Genomic DNA, 25,245 nt, shown 5'->3' with positions numbered 1-25,245 from the left:
TCGCTAGAAGATGGGAGGCACTGGACTGGACCGCGACACCCATCGGACAGGACCAGGGGGTGAGTATAATCTAACTCTTTTTTCTTATCTTTCAGGTTTCATTGGGGGCTTATCTACAGCCTAACAGAATGCTGTAGATAAGCCCCTGATGGTGGTGGCCGCATCTCATAGGGCAAAAATGGGGTGACAGATTCCCTTTAATTTCTTACCTTAAAAGTTCTGGGGGCACTTTGGTTCCACTTAATGATATATGGGACAGTGACAATGAGCTGCCGAAAAATTTCTCCACAGATGGCAATGTCTCTGGTGTTCTTCTGTTAGAAAGGAAATAAAGTTGAGAAAAACCACATCACACTCTTTGTATAAAGTATCATAGTCTAACTTAATGCTAATAATAGGCTAGGAGATGCTGAGAAAGTAGAAGACACTCACCGATGTGAGAGAGAATTCTTAGAGAGATCAAGATGTGATAGACAGGAGCAACAACCAAGAGCTAATGCACCAAAGATCTGAAGAAAAGGAATATCTTCAAGTTATTTAAACTTGTTTATTATATTCATTCTTCTACAATTATTAATTGATAGTTCACAGCCAACTCTCTCCAAACAGTTGCTATACACAGTCCCAGCCACATCATGCACCACTAATATCCCTAACACTACTCCCACACTTGGCTTATTTCCATCCTTTATATACTGGCTTCGTTCTCTTACAGTGTCCACAGCACAGTCTGTTCCTGAGAGATCCAAATAAACCAACGAATTTGGATGAGACAAGAAAGTGTAAAGTGCCTAGAAAACAGAGATTTAGTGGTTATTAAGCAATGAGACACAGAGGGAAAATTAGATTTTTAATGTGTTATCTGAGCAATAAGTGGAAGGATTTATAGATATCAATGTAAATATTTAGGATAGGAAATCATGCTGGGAAAAAGGAAAAGTAACAAAGAAACTGAAGAAGATATCAAATGTGATAAGGTGTAAGAAAAGATAATGTGATGCATGTAGTAGAGTATGACAGACCGATACTTATATTTACGTGCAGCCATAATGGTAAGCTATAGGTAAGTACTGTTGTAAACATCCACAGAAGTCTAAGGGCTCGTGCACATGACCGATTTTCTTGTACAGGTGCTATCCGTGGTTTTCAGGGATATCACTCTTACCTATGAAATTCTATGGGGCTGTGCACATGTCCGAATATTCTTCTGACTGAGTGGTGAACAGAAAAAAAATTGGAGACATGTCTGGTATTGATCTGAGTGAAGGATAAAAATTGGTAATGCAAGTTATTGGTCCATGAAATACATCGGACCGCACTCGGATAACATCTAATTACAGTGTGATTTTTGCTAACTGATAGAATAGAGAAAGGGTAAAAATATTTTTTTCTCCCCACGTCTGAGAAAAACTGATGCCACTCCGATCAAACTCTGATCAGAAAAATTGGACCATTTTTCTCAGATGTGGAGAAATCGGCCGTGTCTACCTGTCCTTATTGTCAGTGCAGCTGCAAGGAGAAAATGAAGTTATATTCTCCATGTAGCCTCTTACAGTCCAGATGGCATGGATGCTGTAACCAGTCCTTGCCTAACAGCCTGTTCTGCACACACACGCTGCAGAGCAGGATATCAGTGGAGGAGCGGTGGTTGTGATTACACCAGGCTGTGTAGTGAGTGCTGACTGTTCACTGCCACTGATCCACCCTGATAACTGGAAGATAGCAGCTGCAGGGGGGACAGAACTTCATTTACAGACGCACTTCCAATTAGACAGTGGCAGATGATTAAAAGGTGCTTAACTACAGATTACCACAATGGCTGCAGGTCAACACTGTTTTTGTTTTTTTCTCATTAATGTGTATGTAATAGTAGATGTAAAAATGTAACTTCATTATCCACTGTCTATCTACACTAGAATTGGCAGCGTCATCAGCTAAAAGACTGGGACCAATCACAAGTGGTAGAAAATTAGCTTAATTACAATCTAAATGATCTAAAACATTGCTTCATTTAGTGTTTGATTTTAATGATTGCAACATGTAGAGCCATATGTCTAACAACAGTACTGTGCATAGTCTGTTCCCTCCTTACAGACTGTGCTAATAGCTGGCCTTAAGGCCCTTTTACATTTAGCGATGCACCAGCGATCCAACCAGCGATCCGACCCGGTCAGGATCGCTGGTGCATCGCTAAATGATCGCTAGTGAGCTGTCACACAGGCAGATCTCACAGCGATGCAGCAGCGATACAGCGGACGATACTTACCATTCACACACAGTGATCCTGCGTCCTCCCGCCCGCCTCCACGCGTCGCTGGACGTCACAGCAGGAAGCCCCAGCAGGAAGCGCCCGACGAGAAATGGAGCCGGACATTCTCGCGCGATCAGCGATGGACAGCGGGGGAGCCGGTCGCTGGTAAGTATCACACATAGCGATATCACTAGCGATATCACTATAACGTCACAAAACCAGTGACGTTTTAGCGATATTGCTAGCGATATCGCTTAGTGTAAAACCCCCTTTATTCTACTTGCTCCTAATTCTATTTAACTAGCTTACCCTAATTTTTTCCCTTTCTTCTAATTCATTTTCTTTTTATTATCTTATTTTTATTCTCTTTAAAGAGAAAATGTCACCACCCATCACAGTTATTTTTGTTAGTAAATATTGTATTCGCTATTAAATAATTTAGGGGCATTTATTCCAAGAAATCTTTGTACTGTTCCTCTAGTATTCCTTCTAGAAATGCACGAATAAAATGACAATTGGATGCTAACATTCCCCTTGTCAAAAGGGTCATGTCCATACATAGTCAGCACTGATCGGGATAGTGCTACATTGTCGAGGGACATGTCCCTAACTGGTAGCACTCAGCTGTCAATGTATTCATCCATTTTTAATAGGTGGAGTAACAGAAGAATGCCACAACACAAAATCCTCAGAAACTATGCTCTAGAATTATTTCATCGGTAATACAGTTACTCACATCTTAGGAGAGCTGATAGGTTCCTATTAAGGGTTGTATGTGCTATAGTGGTAGACCATGCTGCTGTCATGAGGCCCCCAGAGAGATGGTACTAAGTGGTCGCACCTTCTTTGCTACTGAGTGGCAAGAACCATTGCAGGATTTTAGCAATCTAACAAAAGAATGCAGAATTGTCCCACATGTAAGGTAGCGCTTGTTATTCAGGTAAGGGATACTCGCTAGGCAGCCGATAAATCAGGTCCGGCACAGGTTTCTCAACATAAACTCAGCCCATTCGGTTTATTATGCAGCTTAAACCATCAAACAGCAACAGAAAGTTCATATCAACAGCATAGCGTCCATGACAGAGCTCCCCTCTGTTAATCCCGTGTTCACACAGGCTTTGCTATGTCCAGTACACAGGCTCTCTAGACTCACAGTTACATCCCTTGTTCGGGTTACTTCTCTTAGCTGCTTCTCAGTGCAGACGTTCATTCCCTCCAGGGAACAATCAGACATATGCAGCCATTATACACAGCCTCTCCACGTGATGTCAGGAAGGCAGCCACGTCAGCCCAGACGAGACCTTCCATACGGACCAACCGGGTCCAAGAATTCACTCATGTGACCTACCCTGGCCACCTTTTATGGTCCGTAGCCACGCCCACCGGATCATATGGCTATGACCTCATCACAGGTCCTTCAAGCATTCATACACATATACTTTACTATGGCGTTCTAGACACCCGCCCCTAGGTGGGTTCATAGGTGATTGATCTCACCCATCTCATCAATCTCCTGAAGGCTTCTCCCTAATACATTGGAACAAAAGATCAGCTCTGCTGATCAGCACACAATCAAGCCTTCATCCCAAGGCCACCCACCTTGGGGTACATAATGATCCTTTAGCACCCTACTCCTGTTACCACTCTGGACATGGCTATCCGTCCGTCCTGGGACACCCACACAGCGCCCCCTAGTGGACACAGTGGTTACTACACCACACACAGAACATGCAAAAGGAGAGCTTTCAGTCCTAGATGTAACTTTCCACAAAGGTGACACATTACCTCTTAATCCCAGCCTTAAGCCTCTCACCTAGCCAAATCATATCTCACACTTTGTACTGATGAGGGGCAACACCCTGACACATCATGTCTGCAAACTTCATTAAAGGGTCGATATTGACTTTCAGGATTGCTACTTCCAATAGGTGGCCCTAGATTTCTAGTCCTCTTCCTCTCTGAAGAGTTAATTTTTATATTTTGTTTCTCAGAGGAGCATGCATGGCGTGTAAGTCCCCTAGCTCTGACATGTCAACCTGGCTTGTCATTCTCCACAAGGGGTAACATATCCCAGTCATAGATCACAAAATCTGGCACCATGTGGCCCACTTTGATTTTGTACTTTTGGGCCCCCTCTTGTCTGTGTTTGCAACTGACTATTCTTCACTTATACCTATTTCTCCTGCCATCCTAGACAATGCGCTCTTTATTAATCTTCATTTAGTTGAAGATGTTTTTGTTACAGTTCAATAATATAGACACGTTTGTCCAATGTTGTTTTTGAGTTATATCAAAGACATTGTACAAACTATATTTAACCCCTTCCTGACTAAGGCATTGACGTGTGGTTTTGGTGATCAGCGATGGACAGTACACTAAGTCACATGTCTTCCCATCTGCTTCTGTGTGTTCAGTACACATGCATTTTTAATGATGGTCTTCAGGATCACTTTTCATACTGTGATATGCCTATTATATGCTACATTTGCAGGATAAAAGATACCTTCATTTTTCCATCCAGGATGCCAGGTTCATACGCTTTCTTTTTCCTATTCTTACCTTTATTGATACGGCTATGTCAATGTCATATGGGCCATATGTTGGGCTCACATCAATCACAATCAAAAGCTTATTTTATGCTGATTTCTTAGTAAAATCCTCTTCTAGATCCTCAATAAAACCTGTGTGTATACTCTAATGATTAAGACGTCATTTGAGCACTTTGCTCTCTACAATGGAGGATATAGGGTTTTTGCTTGCTGCCTCAGGTTTCACACTTCTCATAAGCTCTAGCGGAGTGAGCCACAGAAATAGAAAGCCTCCTGTCTAATTCACAGATTCTTTTTTGGAGTGCCAAATGGATTAAGAGACCCCATTCTTCTGACGTATGAGACTTCCATAGATATGGCTACACAGTGCATGCACCATTACTCCCTGCTCCTCAGCTGCTTGCAACTACTCGTCTGAGTATGGTTGCTTGCATATAGTTAAGCTGTCAGTCAATCATTTTTGTGCCCATATGGTTGGGGCAGCACAGAATGGCATTGAATGTTGTGCACCCCTGGTCTACAACAAATGGTCTAATTGCTAATGTTAGTGGAAAGATGACTGCATGTGTAAGTGAGATCAGCCCTACTGATGTGACCCTTACGAAATGTCTAAGAGTGGTTATGATATACTGTATATGTACCTTAAAGAATAGCAAGTAAGGTAAAGAAGAAACAATAAGTGAACATATAAATGAAAATGCTAAAGGAACAATGCAAATGAGCAAACAAGATTGTTGTATTGGATAAAAATGTGATGTGTCCAGCTTTTATAGTGTGATATGGTGCCCAATTAATAATCAGAAGTGGTCTGGAAAGAAATGAAGGGTGTGCATGGAAAAGGCACACAAACTGTAGGGAATGGCCTGCATGCATATAACATGTAGAGACAGTGAAGAATTATACTAGAAGCCACAGATTAAGTGAGGGTTATAAATGCATGCTGAAATCTGGGTTGTGTGGTTAGGGATCAGTCTCACATTGGTCTCCTCGCTCCCGAGAAGTCCAGGGTTCTTACTGAGGGTCAGTGAGTGCAACGAGGAGGAGAAAAGAGCATTCTGGCAGAGAGACTGACACAGAGAGAGTGCTCCTACAGAAAGAAAGGCCAACAATAATGTACGTACATGTAGAGCATTGCACATGCCAGGTCATCACACGCATAGTGACACAATCGCCCAGTTTCTCACAAACAAGAACACACTTTAGGCAAGCACAGTAGGACATTATAACACAGTGCCACTGTTACATGCAGTGAGATATCGGATGTTATTGTACCTCTAGCCGTGATGTTCGTTTTGCTCAAATTGAGGCTCCGAAGGCCAGCATGGAAATACAGGAATTGCTGGGAGAGAGCTGAGATTCCTGAAGACAGCAAAAGGGTTTATGTAACTAGGCATATACTTATACTTATCTACCTGAAAACAGGTGGCCCTATTTTACCCTCTCTATCTCTTGTATGAGAAGACAGTGATGTGAGCCTCTGCTCTCTTTCCTTTAGAGAGTGGGAGCCCTGTGTAAATTGACCCAAAACATAGCAAGGGATAATGAACCCTCTTTTTATGGGTCCCAAAAAACACATGACCACTTAGAGGTCATTTTGTTCATAAGAGACAATATTATAAAAAGTGGGAGAATTTTATAAAAATAATTGGGCAGATAACTTCATGCTGGCCTGGCACCAAGGGTACCATGAGCTTAAAGGGAACCTGTCAGTCATTTCATGGTTACCAAACCACAGACAGCATGAACAAGAGCCTATCTTCATGATAGCAGCCTCTTATGCTGTTCTCTGAAACACTCTGGTGTTTTAGGGAAGACATAATTTAAAGTTGCAGCCCATGACTATAGGAGACCTGACCAGTCCTGTGGGGAACTCGGTCAGCTTCTCTCCACATCATTCTGGGTGATTGACAAGGCTATCCTTATGTACACACATGAGAGAGACCTGTCAATCACCTAGAGTGGCTTTCCTATAGAAAAATAAACAACATATATTAAAAGGATAGTTTTGACTTTATTTAGGAACTTAAGACACAACATTTTAGCTAAACGATAAAAATTTCTTAACATCTATTTACGTATATGCTATGAAAAAAACAAGCTATTATAAGGCAGAAGAATAGCGTATTTTTCTTATGGTGCACATTGCTCATAAATTTCTTGCAGGTACTACATTTGGTTTTGGTTTTTCAGTCACTAGAGCTCACACACAAATGACATCGACTTCTGACAGGAGTTTCAGTAAAGTACTACACTATTAGTCGCGCGGGGTGCGTGGGATCTCAAACACCTCGCTGTGGGACATGTAGTCGACGCTACATCTCATGATGTAAGGAAAAGCACCTGAGCTAGGAAGCTACCTAATTGGATGGTTACCTACTTTTCATACTTGTGTAGATATGATGAAAACAAACTCGCTTGGGGTCCAATGGACCCCACGCGACTAATTAAAAATTAAGAACAATTTACATAGAAGATCGGGCCAACTAAAGTAAAGTACTAATGTGATATTATTTGTATTGTGCTGTATACACAGAAAGGAACAGAAAATATTGGACCGGCCCAGATGGATTACCTCGGTCTTCCAGCGGGTTGTGTGACAGGTTCAGCGAATGCAAAGAGGAGGCAGCATTATCTGACAACACAGAGGCCAAGCGGAGAGCAAAATCACTGCAGGAGAGAGAGGGACAGAGAGAGGAGGAAGGAGAGAAGTGATAAGGGGTGAGAGAGAGAGGGTAGGAGAGGAGAAGTGGGTACTGTACTGCTGCAGATAAAAAGCTCATCTAGCATAATCTTGGTTTGCAATTTCTAAGCCACTGCCATGCTGGATTTTATTATTTTAAGTGTCAGTGAGATGCAATGTCCCATGATGAGTTTGTCTTTAATAATACTATCATTTCAAACAGTGCAAGTATTAAACACGCACACCATATCCTGCTCTGGACAGAATAACTCCCATTATCCATCTCTTGTAGTTCCACATTCTTATTCACCACATTCTTTTTAACTCTCTATATAACTTTCATTTACTATTTTCTTTGATTTCCTCCAATATCCCCCAATATTTTCCTATCTGCCTCTCTACCCTTATCTCAGAGTCCCATCTATATAGCCCTCTATCTCTGTCTCCCTCTCTCACGCTCTCAGTCCGCAATCCTCTAGGATTAGCTCCTCTAGGTGCTGTGATCGGCCCACGCAATGCAGGATTTGCTCTGTCACCTCCGATCCCTGGATTATAAGAAGAAAATTAGGGAATATATAGTCATCCTCATTTGAAGAGCACATCCAAAAGAGAAAATACTTGCAATATTAATTTACTATGTACCAATTTGAGATTTGCGGCCTGGAGCCTGAGAAAATACTGATTATATGCCAGGGCTGCAACAACCAGAGCCAGGTCCCTGCGGAGGAATAGAAAGATACATTGTGAGCAATACATTGGCCAATGAGTACTGGTGGCTTTTTCTTACTTCTTTTGCCTGACCTGCTTTCCAGATGGCTAAAATCTTGCAAGTTAAATTCCCGGCTGTCCTGAGAGTGATAAATCATATCCACATCCTGAAATGAGAAACAAATCATGAGAACTTGCATAAACTGTACAGTACTAGTAAGCAGTTTTCAAATATCATCATACTGGAATAAAATCACATTGTAACCATCAACAAGAAATAATATGGCAACAATGGTGGAACACACCACCACGGCACCGGGCAGCACTATAGGATCCACACGCTTAATAATAATCGACATAATAGAGCTGGACAGCACCTATATACATTGGAACCGTCAGCAAAATTCATCACATCAATAGACAGCACCTACACATATTATAACCATCAGCAAACTACAACGCAATACAATACAGATTCAGGATCTTCCCTCACTATAACAATCTACAGATTACAACACAGCTCTAGACAGAACCTACACAATATAATGATTGGAAACCTAAAGCACACCTTCAGACAACACCAGGACACATAACAACCATCAGAAAAATGCATCACATTACTGGACATCACCAAAACACATAATAACCATCAACATACTATAATACAGTACCGATTCAGGATTTACACACTCAATAACAATCCATAGATTACAAGTTTACAACACATCTCCAAACAGAATCTACACTCATAATTACCATTAGCAAAATGCATCACATCCCCGGACAGCACCTACACACGATATAACGGAAAACTAAAACAGCACCAGCACATAATAATAACAATCAGCAAAATGCATCACATTGCTGGCAGCACCTACACACAATATACCCATCAACAAACTACAAGATAATACAGTACAGATTCATGACTTAGGGTATTTAAAATTGTATACGGTACTAATTAAAATAATTTACATGATGCTGAGTGATGAAGGAGAATAATGGCCACAGCAGCCTTTAACGATTACAATATAAATATAACAAAAACTTAAATCACCCATCTTTCAGAGGAGATCCTGGATGGCCATCCAGAAAACACCGGGCAGTACAAACTAAAACACTACTCAGTTGCACCGCTCCAACTCGTGGTTGACAAACTCTCATAGTACTGCCCACATAACCTTTTCTCTTTTCCCTGGAAGCCATTCCAGCGGGAACCACACTGATTAAGGGTCACCATCCCTCTGATATGCCCAAACCCCATCCCTGACCTCCTTACCCCCAGCTGCCATGACAATACAAACATAACAAATTGAATCCCACACCACCAAATTTGGTCACTTACACCACCAAAAATGAAGGATGGGTGGAGTGACGTTCACTGGTCCTGAATCCTTGGAAGAAGCATTGGTTCGGGGTCCTCCTCTACACACACTATAACCATTGGAAAACTAAAAAACAGCACTGGACAGAACCTACACAAGCAAACTACAACACAGCAGCGGAAAGCACCTACACATGTAAAAACCCTGGTAAAACAACAATGCAGCAGCTGACAGCAATTATACACATTATAACCATCAGCAAATTACAACACAGCATCAGACAGTACCTACACATACTATAACTGTCACAACTCTGTTGTCAGGTATTCCAGGACCAGTGGCTCCTTCCTTGTCCCTACCGCTAGGGGCACCCTACCTTGTCCTGTTCCCCAGATTACTTCTGATGGTGAAGATGCCGGGGCCATATACCTTGACTTAGCTCCTGAATCCGCCCTCAGCGTGTACCCTTCCCCACCCATTGAAGAGGGGAGTAGTAATGTACCATAATACACCAACCAGACTAACAAACAATACCAGTCATACAAATATACTCACACAAACAACAGATGTAAACACTGGGGAGTGAAGGATGGGGAAAAATCAAAATAGGAGAAGGGGATTGGCAGACAAGCAAAATCTCGCAACAGTCTTAGAGAAATCCACCAAACGCCTTCTCAAACAACAACAACAAGCCACCAGCTCCTAAACCATGCAGCATGAAGCTACTCTGGCAGTGACTGCTTGCCAGGGCCCAGAACATATAGGAGAGGTGAGTGGTTAACAGTGAACAGCTGAGAGCCTTAAGACGGAAAAGCTTCTAAGAGCTCTCAACTGATCAGATTAACCCCTGCACTGCTAAAAGAAACATGTACTGTTTAATATGAAGGTGAAGTGCTTCTAATCAGTGCAGGAATAGGAGTAATCAGACGCTGCGGTCTTCTGGCTCCTCTCTGTCACAATCAACCTGTGACAATAACCATCAGCAAATTACAACACGGCATCGGACAGTACCTACACATACTATAACCATCAGCAAATTACAACAGGTCATCGGACAGTACCTACACATACTATAACCATCAGCAAATTACAACAGGTCATCGGACAGTACCTACACATACTATAACCATCAGAAAATTACAACATGGCATCTGACAGTACCTACACATATTATAACCATCAGCAAATTACAACATGGCATCTGACAGTACCTACACATATTATAACTATCAGCACATTACAACTGTGCTGTTCCCCAGATATAATTACTATTCAGCTGTTTAGTTTGTATATTTTACAGTAGAAGTTTTGCATTGCGTCATCAGTTAGGTGTATTACTATTGTTAGACATATTGCTATGCGCCATCTGCTGGCCGATATTTGTTACTCTTTATAGCTGTCATTCTAATTTAGTATTCATATGGCTGTGTCTTCATTGCAGTTCATGGGTCACTTCCTCAGCAGCCATTTTCTTTTCATCATGCTGTGAGACAAGACATATTTACTGGGCTTGTGAAAGCGTCAATTTCAGACCACATCAACAATAACATCAGCAAACAACTGCATCCTGTGTCAGCGACTTCAGAGAAAGTTACTGCATTGTACCCACAAGTATTATGCTGTATCTAGGTTGTAATAAACCCGGAATTGAATTGCACCAACTCTGTGGCTCTACAATCAGGCCTGCAGACACCGAGTATGAAAATGGTCCTCTCTGCTCCCTATCTAGGAATATGGAGGTAAGGATTCTCTCACAGCTCCATATCAGTCAGCTACACCTCCATTTGCCTTATGTGGAGACAGAACAGTCAGAAATTGCTTCACAGTCTAGTCATGGTGTCCAGCCTATGCCTGCACACCAGGCTTTAGCTGCTCCTCACACAGGAATCTCCCTAGCAACAGGCATGTCTGAGGAGAAGCACAGCGTGTCTGCAATAGTCTTCACTCTCCTACAAGTCTTCTGCAGACTTCACCAAGCCGTTTTCAGGTCTGAATGAACTCTTTTCATGCACAAATAAACAACAGTTTATGTGTGTGCAGCTTCACCTCAGATCACACTGTTTAAAGAGACTTTCTGCATATTTTACCACAGACGGTAATAACATTTCCCGCATAGCAACGGTCACCCAGACTGGAAACCACGCAATTTACTCAAAATATTATTGGAGTGACAGGTGTTGTGCAGTAACTTTCTGCACCCAAAATCAAAATGGCCGAAGATCATCCTGCGCAATCCCCGGGGCTGAAATAGAGCAAGGGCAGTCTGACTGAACATTAAGGAGAGCAGGAAGCAGAACCCACACTCGAAACAGACAAAATTGCACGACCAATACGCTCTCAAACCGACAATAAAACCCATAGAAAAATATCATACCACAAAAGATGGGCACAGCGATAACCTGAAAGAGCTTTGGGAACGAGGCGCTTCCCTCATGTCAAGCGTCCAACGCTACAGAAATGATGCAATGGGTTTACGGGACACTGTTAAACAGCTGGACACAGCTCACAAAAGATACAAGAGGCTGATTGCAAGGTATGCTACTTTTCTAAAAGACTCTAATATCAATGAAGCATGTCTGAGCTGAGCAAGGCAGAATCAACAGAAAGAGAAAAAGATGCCACAGTGCAGGGCGTCAAAGATAAAGAAGAACTCTGTATCACTCAATTCCAAGAAACTGGATCACATAGGTCAGATTCATCTAAACATTCTGATCAATCATACAGATCATCTTGCTCAAGAAGTTCAGCCCTGAGTGGCAGAATTCTAGAGGCCCACATAAATGCAGAGCGATCCAAAGTAAGACGTTCCTTCACAAAAAAGAAAGAAGATGCAGAAGCCAAGAAAGCAGATGCAGAAGCTTGGGCAAAGATTCTTCAAACAGAGATGGAAGAAAAAAAAAAAAATCGCATGAGCCGAGATAAAAGTACTTGAACAAGCATTGAAGGAAAGTCTTGACCCAATTTGCCTACCATCACGGGAAGAAGATGACCCAGCTGATTGTACTAGTGACGACATGCTGAAACAGATTCCTGCGGTGCCTACTATTTCCATTGATGCGCAACCTGATAACGCAAAAACTTCCAAATCAGTCCAGCCTGCGGTGCCGATGTCGCCCACAGTACCTGCAAAAAACCAATATCAACACCCCAATGTGCCCTCTCAAGGGCAATTTTTACTGCAATATGATTACAAGTTGCGCTCCAGCTCGCTTCCACAGCTCAAGCAGCAGCCATCAGAATCTCCAGAGGCTAAACCACAGCTCAACCCTGCAGCAACATCATTCTACCCAGGAACAGCTCACCCCTTCACGCCAGAAAGCTTATAAACCCAAGGAACACCACAACTTGATTCAGTAACAAGGAGTGAAAAATAAGACATATCTGAGTATGCCAGGTTCATGGTGAGCAGGGACCAATCAACACCAGTCTCTCGAAATTTGATGACCGTGCAGAGAACTACAGAGCCTGGAAAGCAACCTTCAATGGTTAGGCCCAGAATCCATAAATCGTATCAAGAGTCTTAGGACTGTCCATGTGGGTCAATCAGAATCAGGTCTTGCTGCTGTCTGGCAGAGACTTGAAAGAACCTACGGCAGTGCTAAAGCCATACAAAAGGCAGTCAAGAGACTGCAGAATACTTCAAGGATCAACCTTAAGGAAGTCCACAGGCTTCTGGACTTAAGTGATATACTCATGGAACGGGAACTTGCAAAAAGAGACCTTTGTCTATCTGGACTGTGCTATCTGGTCACTGCCCATGGAGTGAACCCAATCGTCTCAAAACAGCCACACAGTTTGCAAGAGAAGTGGGCAGCATGCGTCTCGAGATACAAAAGAGAACATTACATCACCTTTCCTCCATTTATTCAGTTCTGCAGGTTCATCGACGATCAGGCCAAGATGAGGAATGACCCTAGCATCGACTTCCTGAAGTCTAACACTGCAGCTCCAACAACATCATCATCAAGGTATGAAAGTGTCACACATAAACGCAGGGACTTTAGGAACAGGGTAAGCATTAGAAATACTAACCTACCACCACCTGCAGTACCTACAGTACCTACTGATAAACCGTACACCACTTCGTCGGTGTCTTTCAACCGTGCAAGTGCAGAGGTTTCAGGTCCAAAACCATACAGGAGTGCAAGAAAATCTTCAGTGAACTTGGGGTATGTTTTAAGTGCTGAGCCTCATTAGAACACATACCCAAAGACTGCAAATCTGCCATTAAGTGTTAAGAGTGTCTGTTTTGTCTCCGACATAATTCACAACCTTTAACTGTTTATTTGATAACATACAATGATTGCTGTATGTATAAAATGTTCAGATTTCTATATAGTTTAATGTTTAGTGTTATTGGCTCCATCTAGTGGCCAAAGTAATAACTGCAGTGTTATTTAATTTCACTTTCGTTTTGTTTCCCCCAATCCACAATGTATGCTGGGTAAGTTTGCAAAGCATTATGGTCTATTCCAGCCCAACTCTTCTCTCCAGTCTGCCATTTTCTATCAAGCCTGCTTCATGTGAACATCTCATTTCTCTCCTCCCCTTGTGTCAGCATCGTCGGTAGGTAATCACGCTTCCCACATCTAATTCCTGTCCTAGATCACCCCGCATAGTTAGCTCTCCCCTGGTTACCTATTAGCGCAGATAATCTATGTTATGTGTATTATGTATTCCTATGTACCCCATTCTGACTGATTGTATTATATGTTTACTTGTAGTTTCACCACGCCAATATACCATCACGTTCAATAAAGCACAGATTCAACCTACAGTCTTCTTATTGGACCCTCGGTATAGCGGTTTAGCTGCCTGTATAAGCTACATGAATCCAGGTTCATTAGTAAGGATAGAACAGTGTCATATCGACAAGCACGTTTCAGCCATGCATTCAACCTCAGTCACCAGCGATTCACTGGCACAGTTACCCTCTAGTCCAGCTACAAGCCATGACGGGAAGCCACAGAATCACAAAAATTCTACCACGGCTGTTTTCTGCTCATGCTTAGACGTATGTGGGGAGAACCAGAGTGTTAAATGCAGAGTATATCATTCGGATTATATCACCCGCGAAAACCTAAGCAAATTATAGTCCTCACAGGTCCAAATCTGACAAACAACCTAGTAGGAGTGTTGATGAGGTTCAAGAAAGTGCCATCACTGCCGACATCAAACAGATGTGTCAATGTTTCATGGTCAGAGAGGACCACAGAAATTTCCTCAGGTTTCTGTGGTACAAGGACAATGACACCAACAAGGATATGGCAGAGTATCGCATGAACGTGCACGTCTTCGGGAACAGCTCTTCACCCGCTGTGGCGACCTTTGGCCTGCGGAGAACTGCACTAGAAGGAGAGTCTGAATATGGAAAAGACACCAGAGACTTCGTAAAGAGAGACTTCTATGTAGATGATGGATACAAATCTCTACTGAAGAAGTGGCAATCAACTTCCTTAAGAAGACCCAAGGTCTGAAGTTTCTGCTGGAACAAAAAAGAAGTGAACATGTTCAGGAAGCTTTCAGTATCCAGTATCCAGATAATGATCCAGAAATGAACACTAAACGAGCCTCCAGCCTTTGCTTTGAACTGTTTTTCACTTGCATGAGACTCGACGGATCTATCACAAGGTTGGTACACATTGTGAGATGTTGTCGCAGTTCACATGGGGACAAAGATTGTCACGGTTGGCATATCTGCCACAAACCGCTCTCTGCTAAGGACATTTCTTACTGCAAATCTCTTACAATATGTCTTGTCCAGCAGAGCAAATTCAATACTGAATGGGAGTGCTTGTACCGCAAACAGCAGATCCCAATGAAAAACCCTATTGCCAGTTTGAATCCAGATATGGATAGCTTTGCTTTGCTGAGGGTCGGTGGTCAATTAAACCAAGCTGAGTTAGGAGTTTCAGAGAGAAATCTCCCCTCATCATTCCCAGTAAACATCACATCAGCGAGTTGCTGATCTGTCATTTACATGAAAAGACTGAACACCAAGGCAGGCAAAGCACTGAGGGCAAGCCATCCGACAGTCAGGGGTGGATTAAGGGTAGCCAGGGCCCCGGGCTGTTCAGACTCTGTGGGACCCCCGGTCATGTGACGGGGTCGGGAAGTCACTAGTTTTCATGATGCATACGGAGCGTCAAGAGGCGGGAAAGGGTTAAATACTGAGGTAAAAAAACTGCAAATACGCAACGTGTGCACGAGGCCTCACAAATACTGAGGTAAAAAACACCAAATGCTCAGCGTGTCCATGAGGCCTTACAAATACTGAGTGAAAAATTCACCAAATACTCAGCGTGTGCACGAGGCCTTATAAATACTGAGGTAAAAACTCACCAAATGCTCAGTGTGTGCACGAGGCCATATAAATACTGAGGTAAAAACTCACCAAATACTCAGTGTGTGCACGAGGCCTTACAAATACTGGAAGTCTTCCACCCAACATCTAGTCCTGACTCACCTGTACCTAACATCGAAACCAGCTGATAGTCTGCAATCACCTGCAGACCTGGACCCATGACCTGTCAGACAAGTTACTTCACATGAGTCACACATGTGAAGCTTTTGCTTCATGAACTTCCCCAGATAGAAGAAGCAGCCTGTGGCCGGATACACAGGAAGAGACGCTCCTCATCACAGGCTGTGCCCAACATGTCAGCAGAGGGGTTAACGCCTCAGACAAGTCGCCGTCTCCTCACACACTGGACACGACGCTGCATCTGGCGACGAACAAGCGCACATTGCGCAATGTTAGTCATGTCCCAGATGTTCAGCATGTGGAGGACCAAGGGGGGACCAAAAAAGACCCCAGGATTGGAACAGGAGCATGGGAAAGTGGACGGCGGTCGGAGAGGCAGGGTTTATATAGGGGTCGGAGTAAGTATATCTATATACACTCACTGGCCACTTTATTAGGTACACCATGCTAGTAAGGGGTTGGACCCCCTTTTGCCTTCAGAACTGCCTCAATTCTTCGTGGCAGAGATTCAACAAGGTGCTGGAAGCATTCCTCAGAGATTTTGGACCATATTGACATGATGGCATCACACAGTTGGCGCAGATTTGTCGGCTGCACATCCCTGATGCGAATCTCCCGTTCCACCACATCCCAAAGATGCTCTATTGGATTGAGATCTGGTGACTGAGGAGGCCATTTGAGTACAGTAAACTCATTGTCATGTTCAAGAAACCAATCTGAGATGATTCGAGCTTTATGACATGGCGCATTATCCTGTTGAAAGTAGCCATCAGATGTTGGGTACATTGTGGTCATAAAGGGATGGACATGGTCAGCAACAATACTCAGGTAGGCTGTGGCGTTGCAACGATGCTCAATTGGTACCAAGGGGCCCAAAGAGTGCCCAGAAAAAATTCCCCACACCATGACACCACCACCACCAGCCTGAACCGTTGATACAAGACAGGATGGATCCATGCTTTCATGTTGTTTACGCCAAATTCTGACCCTACCATCCGAATGTCGCAGCAGAAATCGAGACTCATCAGACCAGGCAACGTTTTTCCAATCTTCTACTGTCCAATTTCGATGAGCTTGTGCAAATTGTAGCCTCAGTTTCCTGTTCTTAGCTGAGAGGAGTGGTACCCAGTGTGGTCTTCTGCTGCTGTAGCCCATCTGCCTCAAAGTTCGACGCACTGTGCGTTCAGAGATGCTCTTCTGCCTACCTTGGTTGTAACGGGTGGCAATTTGAGTCACTGTTGCCTTTCTATCAGCTCGAACCAGTCTGCCCATTCTCCTCTGACCTCTGGCATCAACATGGCATTTCCGGCCACAGAACTGCCGCTCACTGGATTTTTTTTCTTTTTCGGACCATTCTCTGTAAACCCTAGAGATGGTTGTGCGTGAAAATCCCAGTAGATCAGCAGTTTCTGAAATTCTCAGACCAGCCCTTCTGGCACCAACAATCATGCCACGTTCAAAGGCACTCAAATCACCTTTCTTCCCCATACTGATGCTCGGTTTGAACTGCAGGAGATTGTCTTGACCATGTCTACATGCCTAAATGCACTGAGTTGCCGCCATGTGATTGGCTGATTAGAAATTAAGTCTTAACACACAGTTGGACAGGTGTACCTAATAAAGTGGCCAGTGAGTGTATATATGCGGGCAGCGCATACATGCACAATCCTCAGGTTGTATAACTTTCAACTGGTCAAAACATTTCTCTCAGTAGGCCAAGAAAGAAATGTGGCAGGAATAAAGTACACCTCATAGTAACTTATGTGTGAGGCAGAGGTGACAAGACCCGCCATCTCGTGCCCACCTTACTAGAGGTGCCCACAGCCCACATATAACAAAGTTGATGGAAACAGATGACTTCCACTATGGTAATTGGTTACTGGCCGCCCGACCACACCCATTTCACAACTAGTCACACCCATGTCCACGCCTCAACCACACCCATTTAACACTGCTGATCACACTGACTGGTACTGAGGGCACAGTGGCTGGTACTGTGGGCACATTGACTGGTACTGAGGAAAAGAAAGAACAGAGAGAGAGAAAAAAGAGAGAAAGAAAGAACACAGAGAAAGAAAGAAGAAAGAGAGAAACAGAAAAAGGAAAAAAGAACAGAGAGAAAGAAAGAGGGGACAGAAAAAAAGAACAGAGAGAGAATAAAAGAAAGAGGGGAAAGAAAGAACAGAGAGGGAGAGAGAAAGAAAGAACAGAGCAAGAAAGAGGGGAAAGAAAGAACAGAGAGAGAAATGGGAAAGAAAGAAAGAACAGAGGGAGAAAGAAAGAGGGGAAAGAAGGAACAAAGAGAAAAAGAAAGAAAGAGAAAGAGGTGAAAGAAAGAACAAAGAGAGGAAAAAAGAAAGGGGAAAGAAAGAACAGAGAGGGAGAGAGAAAGAAAGAGGGGAAAGAAAGAACAGAAAGTGAAAGAAAGAAAGAACAGAGAGAGAAAGAAAGAAAGACAAGGAAAGAGGGGAAAGAAAGAAATATTCTATAAAGATACTATACCAGCCCGGCTCACATTGTAGTCCCCACCTGAGCCTCCTGGTGCAGGACATATCATGATCCACTCACATGGCCGACATCCCCGAGTCCAAGGCGATCACGCTGTCCGCGCTGTCGGAGGAGGACATAGGACATGGTGATGATCTGAAGAATTCCCTGAATTGCCTCCATGGTTCCGTCACAATCTCCTTCGGTCAGCTTCCAGCATGTCACTTCCAATGGAATGTCACATGCAAGTTTTCAAGTGCTCCTCGGGCCTCCGCCGTATACTCCTGTGTCCGTGGGAAGTAAGCTCCTGGTTGGGGCAGTGGGGCAGACTCTCAAAATCTGGAACGGTTGGGAGGTATGAATGCTCCCCATCATAAACACCTTGTATACGCATGGCTCCGCACACCTCATACACACATGGTTCCGCTTTGTATGCCTCGTACACACGGCTTCTCTCCGTACACCTCGCACACACACGGCTCCACTCAGTACACACATGGCTCCACTCCGTAAACCTCATACACATGCGGCTCTGCTCCGTACACCTTATACACAAGCAGCCACGCTCTGTACACCTTGTACACACATGGCTCTGCTCCGCAAAACTTGTACACATGTGGCTTTGCTCCATACACCTCGTACACACGCGGCTCCGCTCCATAAACACACGGCTCAGCTCTGTACACATTGTACACACAGGGCTCCGTTCCATACACCTCGTAAACAAGCGGGTTTGCTCCGTACACCACGTACACACACGCGGCTTCGCTCCATACACCTCGTGCACACATGCGGCTTTGCTCCATACACCTCGTACACACACAGCTTCGCTCCGTACACCTCGTACACACACGCGGCTCCGCTCTGTACACCTCTTACACACGCAGCTCTGCTCCGTACACCTCGTACACACGGGGCTCCACTCCGTAAACACATGGCTCAGCTCTGTACACACGGGGCTCTGTTCCGTACACCTCGTACACACACGGCTCCGCTCCGTACACCTCGTACACACACGCGGCTTCGCTCAATACACACACGCGGCTTCGCTCCGTACACCTCGTACACACACGCAGCTTCGCTCCGTACACCTCTTACACACACGCAGCTCCGCTCCGTACACGCGTGGCTCCGCTCCGTACACCTCGCACGCGTGCAGCTCTGTTTTGTACACCTCGCACACGCGCAGCTCCGCTCCATACACCTCGCACATTCGCGGCTCTGCTCCGTACATCTTGCATACACGCAGCTCCTCTCCGTACACCTCGCACATTCGCGGCTCTGCTACGTACACCCCGCACACGCGCGGCTCTGCTCTGTAGACCTCGCACACACATGCAGCTACATCCACCCTGTAAACCCCTCCTGACCCCACACATAACTCCCTCATCCAGCACCATGACAACCAGCACAGCAGAGTCCCGCATACAATACATTGAGGGCTGTGTGCACAGGACCTGTGATGAGGTCACAGGAGGGGAGGAGTCAGGTGTCACATGATCAGGGGCCTCCACTGAAGCCCCTGATCATGTAACCCCTGACTCCTCCCCTCCTGTGACCTCATCACAGGTCCTGTGCGCACAGAGCAGGTATTTATCAGTGAGGGGCTGGCGCTGTGGTTACTGGTAGGTCTGGGAGGGGGAGGAAGGGGTCGATACATGGGGGGGCGTGGCGCTTTGGTGGCGGATTATAAAGGGGCAATTTTCCTTGGGCTGGTGGGCCCTGGGCTACTGCCCAGATTGACCTCATTATAATCCGCCACTGCCGACAGTACTTACATATACTATAACCATCAGCAAATCAAATTACAACACGGCAACGTACAGTACCTACACACACTATAGCCATTTTCAAATTACACCACGGCATGAGACAGTTCCTACACACACTATAACCATTAGCAAATTACAACAAGGCATCAGACAGTACCTACACACACTATAACCATTAGCAAATTACAACAAGGCAACCAACACAATGAAATAAACATCAGTAAATTGATCAATGGACAGCTTCAACCAACATAATAACCATTAACAAAGTGTATCAAATTGATGGAGAACACATATACACATTATAACCATCAGGAATAGAGAAGACAACTTTCCATGATCTACACACATTATAACCATCAGCAAATTACAACACAGCTAAGACTGGGGTCAAAGACTTCAGATATGGCAGCTGTCATATTTAAACTATTGTTCCGTGCAGACCGGGTTGAAACAAAGAATGAGATGCAATTACATTCTTTAAAAAGTTTATTGAAAATAAGTATACCATGGAGGACATGGACGACATTTAGTCTGCCCACTCCAATACATTGAGTTGTACTGTACAGAATACTTGAGAGGGACTTTGTCATAGTTCAGGTCTCAAACCACAAGCTATCCAAAGAATACTCATTTAGGTTTCATGATGGAAGGCATTTGGAGATGTATTTGATAATTCTTCAACAGTTACCATGTACAGAACAGGCACTCTTAATGTACTTTATCATCTGGATAACATATTCTAGCATTCTTCATATATCCTCATGTATTTAATGTGACTTGGTTAGATAGCTATGCTTCCAGCTCCTGTAATTTGTGCAAATTTCTTTGATATTCCAATATTTTTCAATAATCTGTTATAAGCACTTGACATCTTTTTTGTTTGTATGTTACCTTAAAACTATTAAAAACAAATAAAAATTTTAAAAAAAACAAAACAAAAACAAAATAAACAAACCTTATACAGTATGTGAAACATAGTGGCAGTAGTATCATGCTTTGGGTCTATTTTGTGGCTTTTTATCCAGGATGGATTGCCATTACTGATGAAAGAATCATTTCTGAATTATACCAGGAACATGGAAAATATCAGGACATGTGTTTATCATGACCAAAAGCACACATATTGTTCTAGAAAAGAATGTTTAATGAAGAATTATGTAAAAGAGAATCTGTCACCACATTTGACCTATCTAAACTATTAATATGGGCATACAAGCTATAGACTGCTGAGGAGAGCTTTACCTGTATGCCTCATGTCTGATACCTTGTAGATAAATCATCTTTTATCACTTTGTATAAATTACCTATTCCAGGCTGTAGGAAAGATGTTGCCCGGAAGATAATTATGGGTCCAGAACTTATTTTACATGAAGGGGGAGATACCAGTGTGAGACAAGTAACACAAAATAGGAGAAATGAACTTTGTCTTCTTGCAAACACATTTGCTGCAGCTCTCACAGCTCTGCTATATTACTACAATATTACAACCCTGGCTGCCTGTGAGATAGAAGCTGAAGCTGAGAGGAACCTGCAGATGTGTCAGGTTACAGTATAATCACACACAGCTCTGCAGTGAGATCAGGAGAGCGGCCATCACATATCACACTGGTAACTCCCCCTTCATGTAAAATAATCTCATAATCTCTGGAGGCAGAGTTATCTTCCAGGCAGTGTCCTCCTCATGGCCTGGAATGGCCTGGAGGAGGTCCTTTATATAAAGTGATAAAAGATGATTTCTCAGCAACAAGGCAACTGAGGCATACAGGTAGGACTTTTCTCCACAGTTTATAACCCATATGCCCATATTAATAGTTTAGATATACCGTAGGTCAAATGTGATTAGATTAAGGTCAAATGTGGTGACAGATTCCCTTTAAAGTTTTGGAATGGCCAAGTCAAAGTCCTAACCTTAATCCTATAGAGATGTTCTGGAAGGAGCTGAAACAAGCAGTTTATGGAAGAAAATCTACCAAGATGATAGCTGAAGCTGTTTTGTAGGGAAGAACTGTCTAAAATCCCTCCAAGCCGATGCAAGACTAATCAACAATTAACAGAAACATTTATATTCTAATAGATTGTTAGCTTGCGAGCAGGGACATCACTCCTTTTGGTATCTGTTGAGTTATGTGTTGCTCTGTAATGTTTTTATTGTCTGTACAAGTCCCCTCTAACATGTAAAGCACTGCGGAATATGTCAGTGCTATAGAAATAACAATTATTATTTTGTATGTACAATTGACGACATCACGCTTTCCCCCGTACCGGGGCTGCTGCCTCAGAGTAACCCTTGACTCTGCCCTGTCCTTCAAACAGCACATCCAAACTCTCTCCACCTCCTGTTGCCTCCAGCTCAAAATATTTCCAGAATCCATCCCTTCCTCAACTCTCAATCTACTAAAATTCTTGTGCATGCCCTCATTATCTCCCGCCTCGACTGTTGCAACATCCTTTTCTGTGGCCTCCCTGCTATCACCCTCGCACCTCTACAGTCCATCCTTAACTCTGCCGCCCGACTAATTCATCTCTCTCCTCGCTACTCCTCCGCTTCTCCCCTCTGCAAATGTCTTCACTGGCTGCCATTCCCTCAGCGTGTCCAATTCAAATTACTAATACTGACCTACAAAGCCAACTATAACCTGTCTCCCCCATATGTCTCTGAACTAATCTCCCAATATCTTCCCTCACGTAATCTCCGGTCCTCTCAAGACCTCCTGCTCTTCTCCACACTTATTCTCCCGAATATCCTCTATCCTGTTATGATTGAGTCACCGTAGGAGGCAAAAACAAAAATGCTAGCTAAGTCCAGAAAACCAGAGAGGTTGGCAGCTATCGGATTGCAGACCCCTGATCCTATCACAACAACTAACAGTAGCCGTGGGGGGTTCCTACGATGCTCTAGACCCCTCGATCACAGCCGGAGAATTAAATAGGCCTAAAGAAAGAAAGGGGAAATCTAAACTGACCCAGAGCAGACCCCAAAGCAATAGGCAGCCCCCAACATATAATGACGGTGAAGCAAGATGAAAACACTAACACAGACAGAAAGATAGACTGAGCAAAGACGGGGCCCAAACTAACTAGATAGGAAAGAACAGGAAGGCTGCTGTCTGCAATCCGTGAAAAACCCTATGAAAATAAGAGCCAACAGACTGACAGTGAAAAAGGCCCTGACGACGCTAGGCTTCAAAAAAGCTATGTCAGTACTCAGGAATATTCTGAAGACAGAGCAACTGGCAAAAGGAGATTCAGCTCATTCCAGCAGGGAATGGCAGAATCCAGAAAAGCAAGGAAAACAAACACAAAACATAAATGCAAACAGGCAAAGCAGAAAACTTAGCTTTAGGGAAGCAGGAATCAGACTGGTGTCCTAGAAGTCCACAGAGAAATCACCCGCAGGGCAGAAGGGCATCGGCAGCCTTATATCCAGTCAGTGACTCCACTCAGCCAGTCCTCCTCATTAGGCTCAGGTGCCTGATAATCAGGCTCATTATCTTCCTTTACCAGAATAGGGAGTTCACCAGACCTCAGTGACGAAGGGGAAAATGAACTCACAACACTATCCTCTAGAATTCTTTGCCCCAACACGTCCGTCTATCAACCACATTCGGATCCTTCAGACGGAACCTGAAAACCCATCTCTTCAGGAAAGCCTACAGCCTGCAATGATCCCCGCTGCCTCCTCACCACTACTGGAGCTACCGCCTCACCATCACAGGAGCTGCTGCAACTCCCCAACCTACTGTCTCCTTCCCCACCATCCTGTAGAATGTAAGCCCGAAAGGGCAGGGTCGTCTCCCCTCTGTATCAGTCTGTGATTGTTTGTTTACTGTAAGTGATATCTGTAAGTTGTATGCAACCCCCCTTCTCATGTACAGCACCATGGAACCAATGGTGCTATATAAATAAATAATCATAATGTATGCTGTTAAGGTTCACAAATGTTACCACTCACAGACATAAAATCAGATCATTCTTCTAATTCAAATAAATGACAAAGTCTAATATTTTTTACTCATTTATTAGATTTTGTTGTCTTTATCTACAAACTGTCAAGCACTACTGTAATCATCAGCAAACCACGCACAGCACCAGGAACTCCTATACTACCAGAAATGTCTGACAGCTTAGCAGAGCAATTACCATTCATGGGGCTACCAACCTCCGTATTATGATAACACAGCTAGAATAACTATGGTTCTTATGGAACCAAACTTAGACCACTAAATTGTAAATATCGTGACTTAAGATTCATGCAGAAATACTATGTGAGGTCTAAAAATATTCAGGATTGAGAGTCCTCAGTAGTTGATACCTTTTAATGGCTAACTGAAAAGATGGTAATACATTGCAAGCTTTCGAGGTCTGGGTTTTACAGATGTAATACAGACATTAAACACTACCATATGACAACATTTTTGAAAGTGCCGTTATATGGTTTTGTGCGATGATTTGTTAAATTGATGCTGCAGTTTTTCACAATCATTGACAAAATAGGATAAGCTATTCTTCTCTGCAAGAATCCAATATCCGGCAGACAATTTGTCCTAATTTTCACATGCCATGACTTTCAGTGGTGCAGTAAGCTGTCAACAGCAGTTTGTCTTCTCAGGACAGCCTTTCCTTTATCTAAATCTTCCCTCATCACTCACGCTGTTTGACAGGCTCCATTTTCTCCATCTTGGGAACAACGTCGCATACAGATCACTGTCAGAGGACCTGCTGTTGTGTCTGTGAGGAGCAATAGCAGGGTCTTCTGCTTACTGCTTGGTTCTGCCAATGAGGAGAGGGATGTAGCGTCAAATATTGTGAAGACGTGAGTGATGGACGAGGGTCTATTCCGAAATGCATTTTGTTACACAAGATAATGAATGGCGACTTAAAGGGAACTTGTTACGTTGTACATGTAGTCTGATCTGTGGACAGCATGGTAAAGAGAAGGAGAAGCTGAGCAAAAATATATATATGTTTGATGGGGAAAAAATTGAG

General features: G+C 43.6%; 1 protein-coding gene across 9 annotated transcripts in view; it reads right to left on the bottom strand.

The window, feature by feature from the left end:
• Nucleotides 1–25,245, bottom strand: part of CARMIL3 (capping protein regulator and myosin 1 linker 3) — a 155,971-nt gene that overhangs the window by 70,680 nt on the left and 60,046 nt on the right. For all 9 annotated transcript variants that reach the window (XR_012232183.1, XM_073575419.1, XM_073575417.1 and 6 more), the window contains exons 8-16: nt 8,282–8,355; nt 8,123–8,198; nt 7,937–8,025; nt 7,373–7,467; nt 6,073–6,159; nt 5,778–5,887; nt 714–791; nt 433–509; nt 210–314 (exon numbers count right to left, since the gene is read on the bottom strand). Coding sequence is in view for 8 of the 9 variants with exons in the window: in XM_073575419.1 (XP_073431520.1) it covers nt 210–314; nt 433–509; nt 714–791; nt 5,778–5,887; nt 6,073–6,159; nt 7,373–7,467; nt 7,937–8,025; nt 8,123–8,198; nt 8,282–8,355 (791 nt within the window). In the remaining variant the exon portion in view is untranslated. The remainder of the gene's footprint in view (nt 1–209; nt 315–432; nt 510–713; nt 792–5,777; nt 5,888–6,072; nt 6,160–7,372; nt 7,468–7,936; nt 8,026–8,122; nt 8,199–8,281; nt 8,356–25,245) is intronic.

The sequence above is a fragment of the Dendrobates tinctorius genome, unplaced genomic scaffold (assembly GCF_039654945.1).
Source record: "Dendrobates tinctorius isolate UK_male_01 unplaced genomic scaffold, ASM3965494v1 ptg000044l, whole genome shotgun sequence".
In the NCBI taxonomy this organism is placed as follows: domain Eukaryota; kingdom Metazoa; phylum Chordata; class Amphibia; order Anura; family Dendrobatidae; genus Dendrobates; species Dendrobates tinctorius.
The sequence above is the reverse complement of the archived record's forward strand: the minus strand, read 5'-3'. Positions and strand labels throughout refer to the sequence as shown.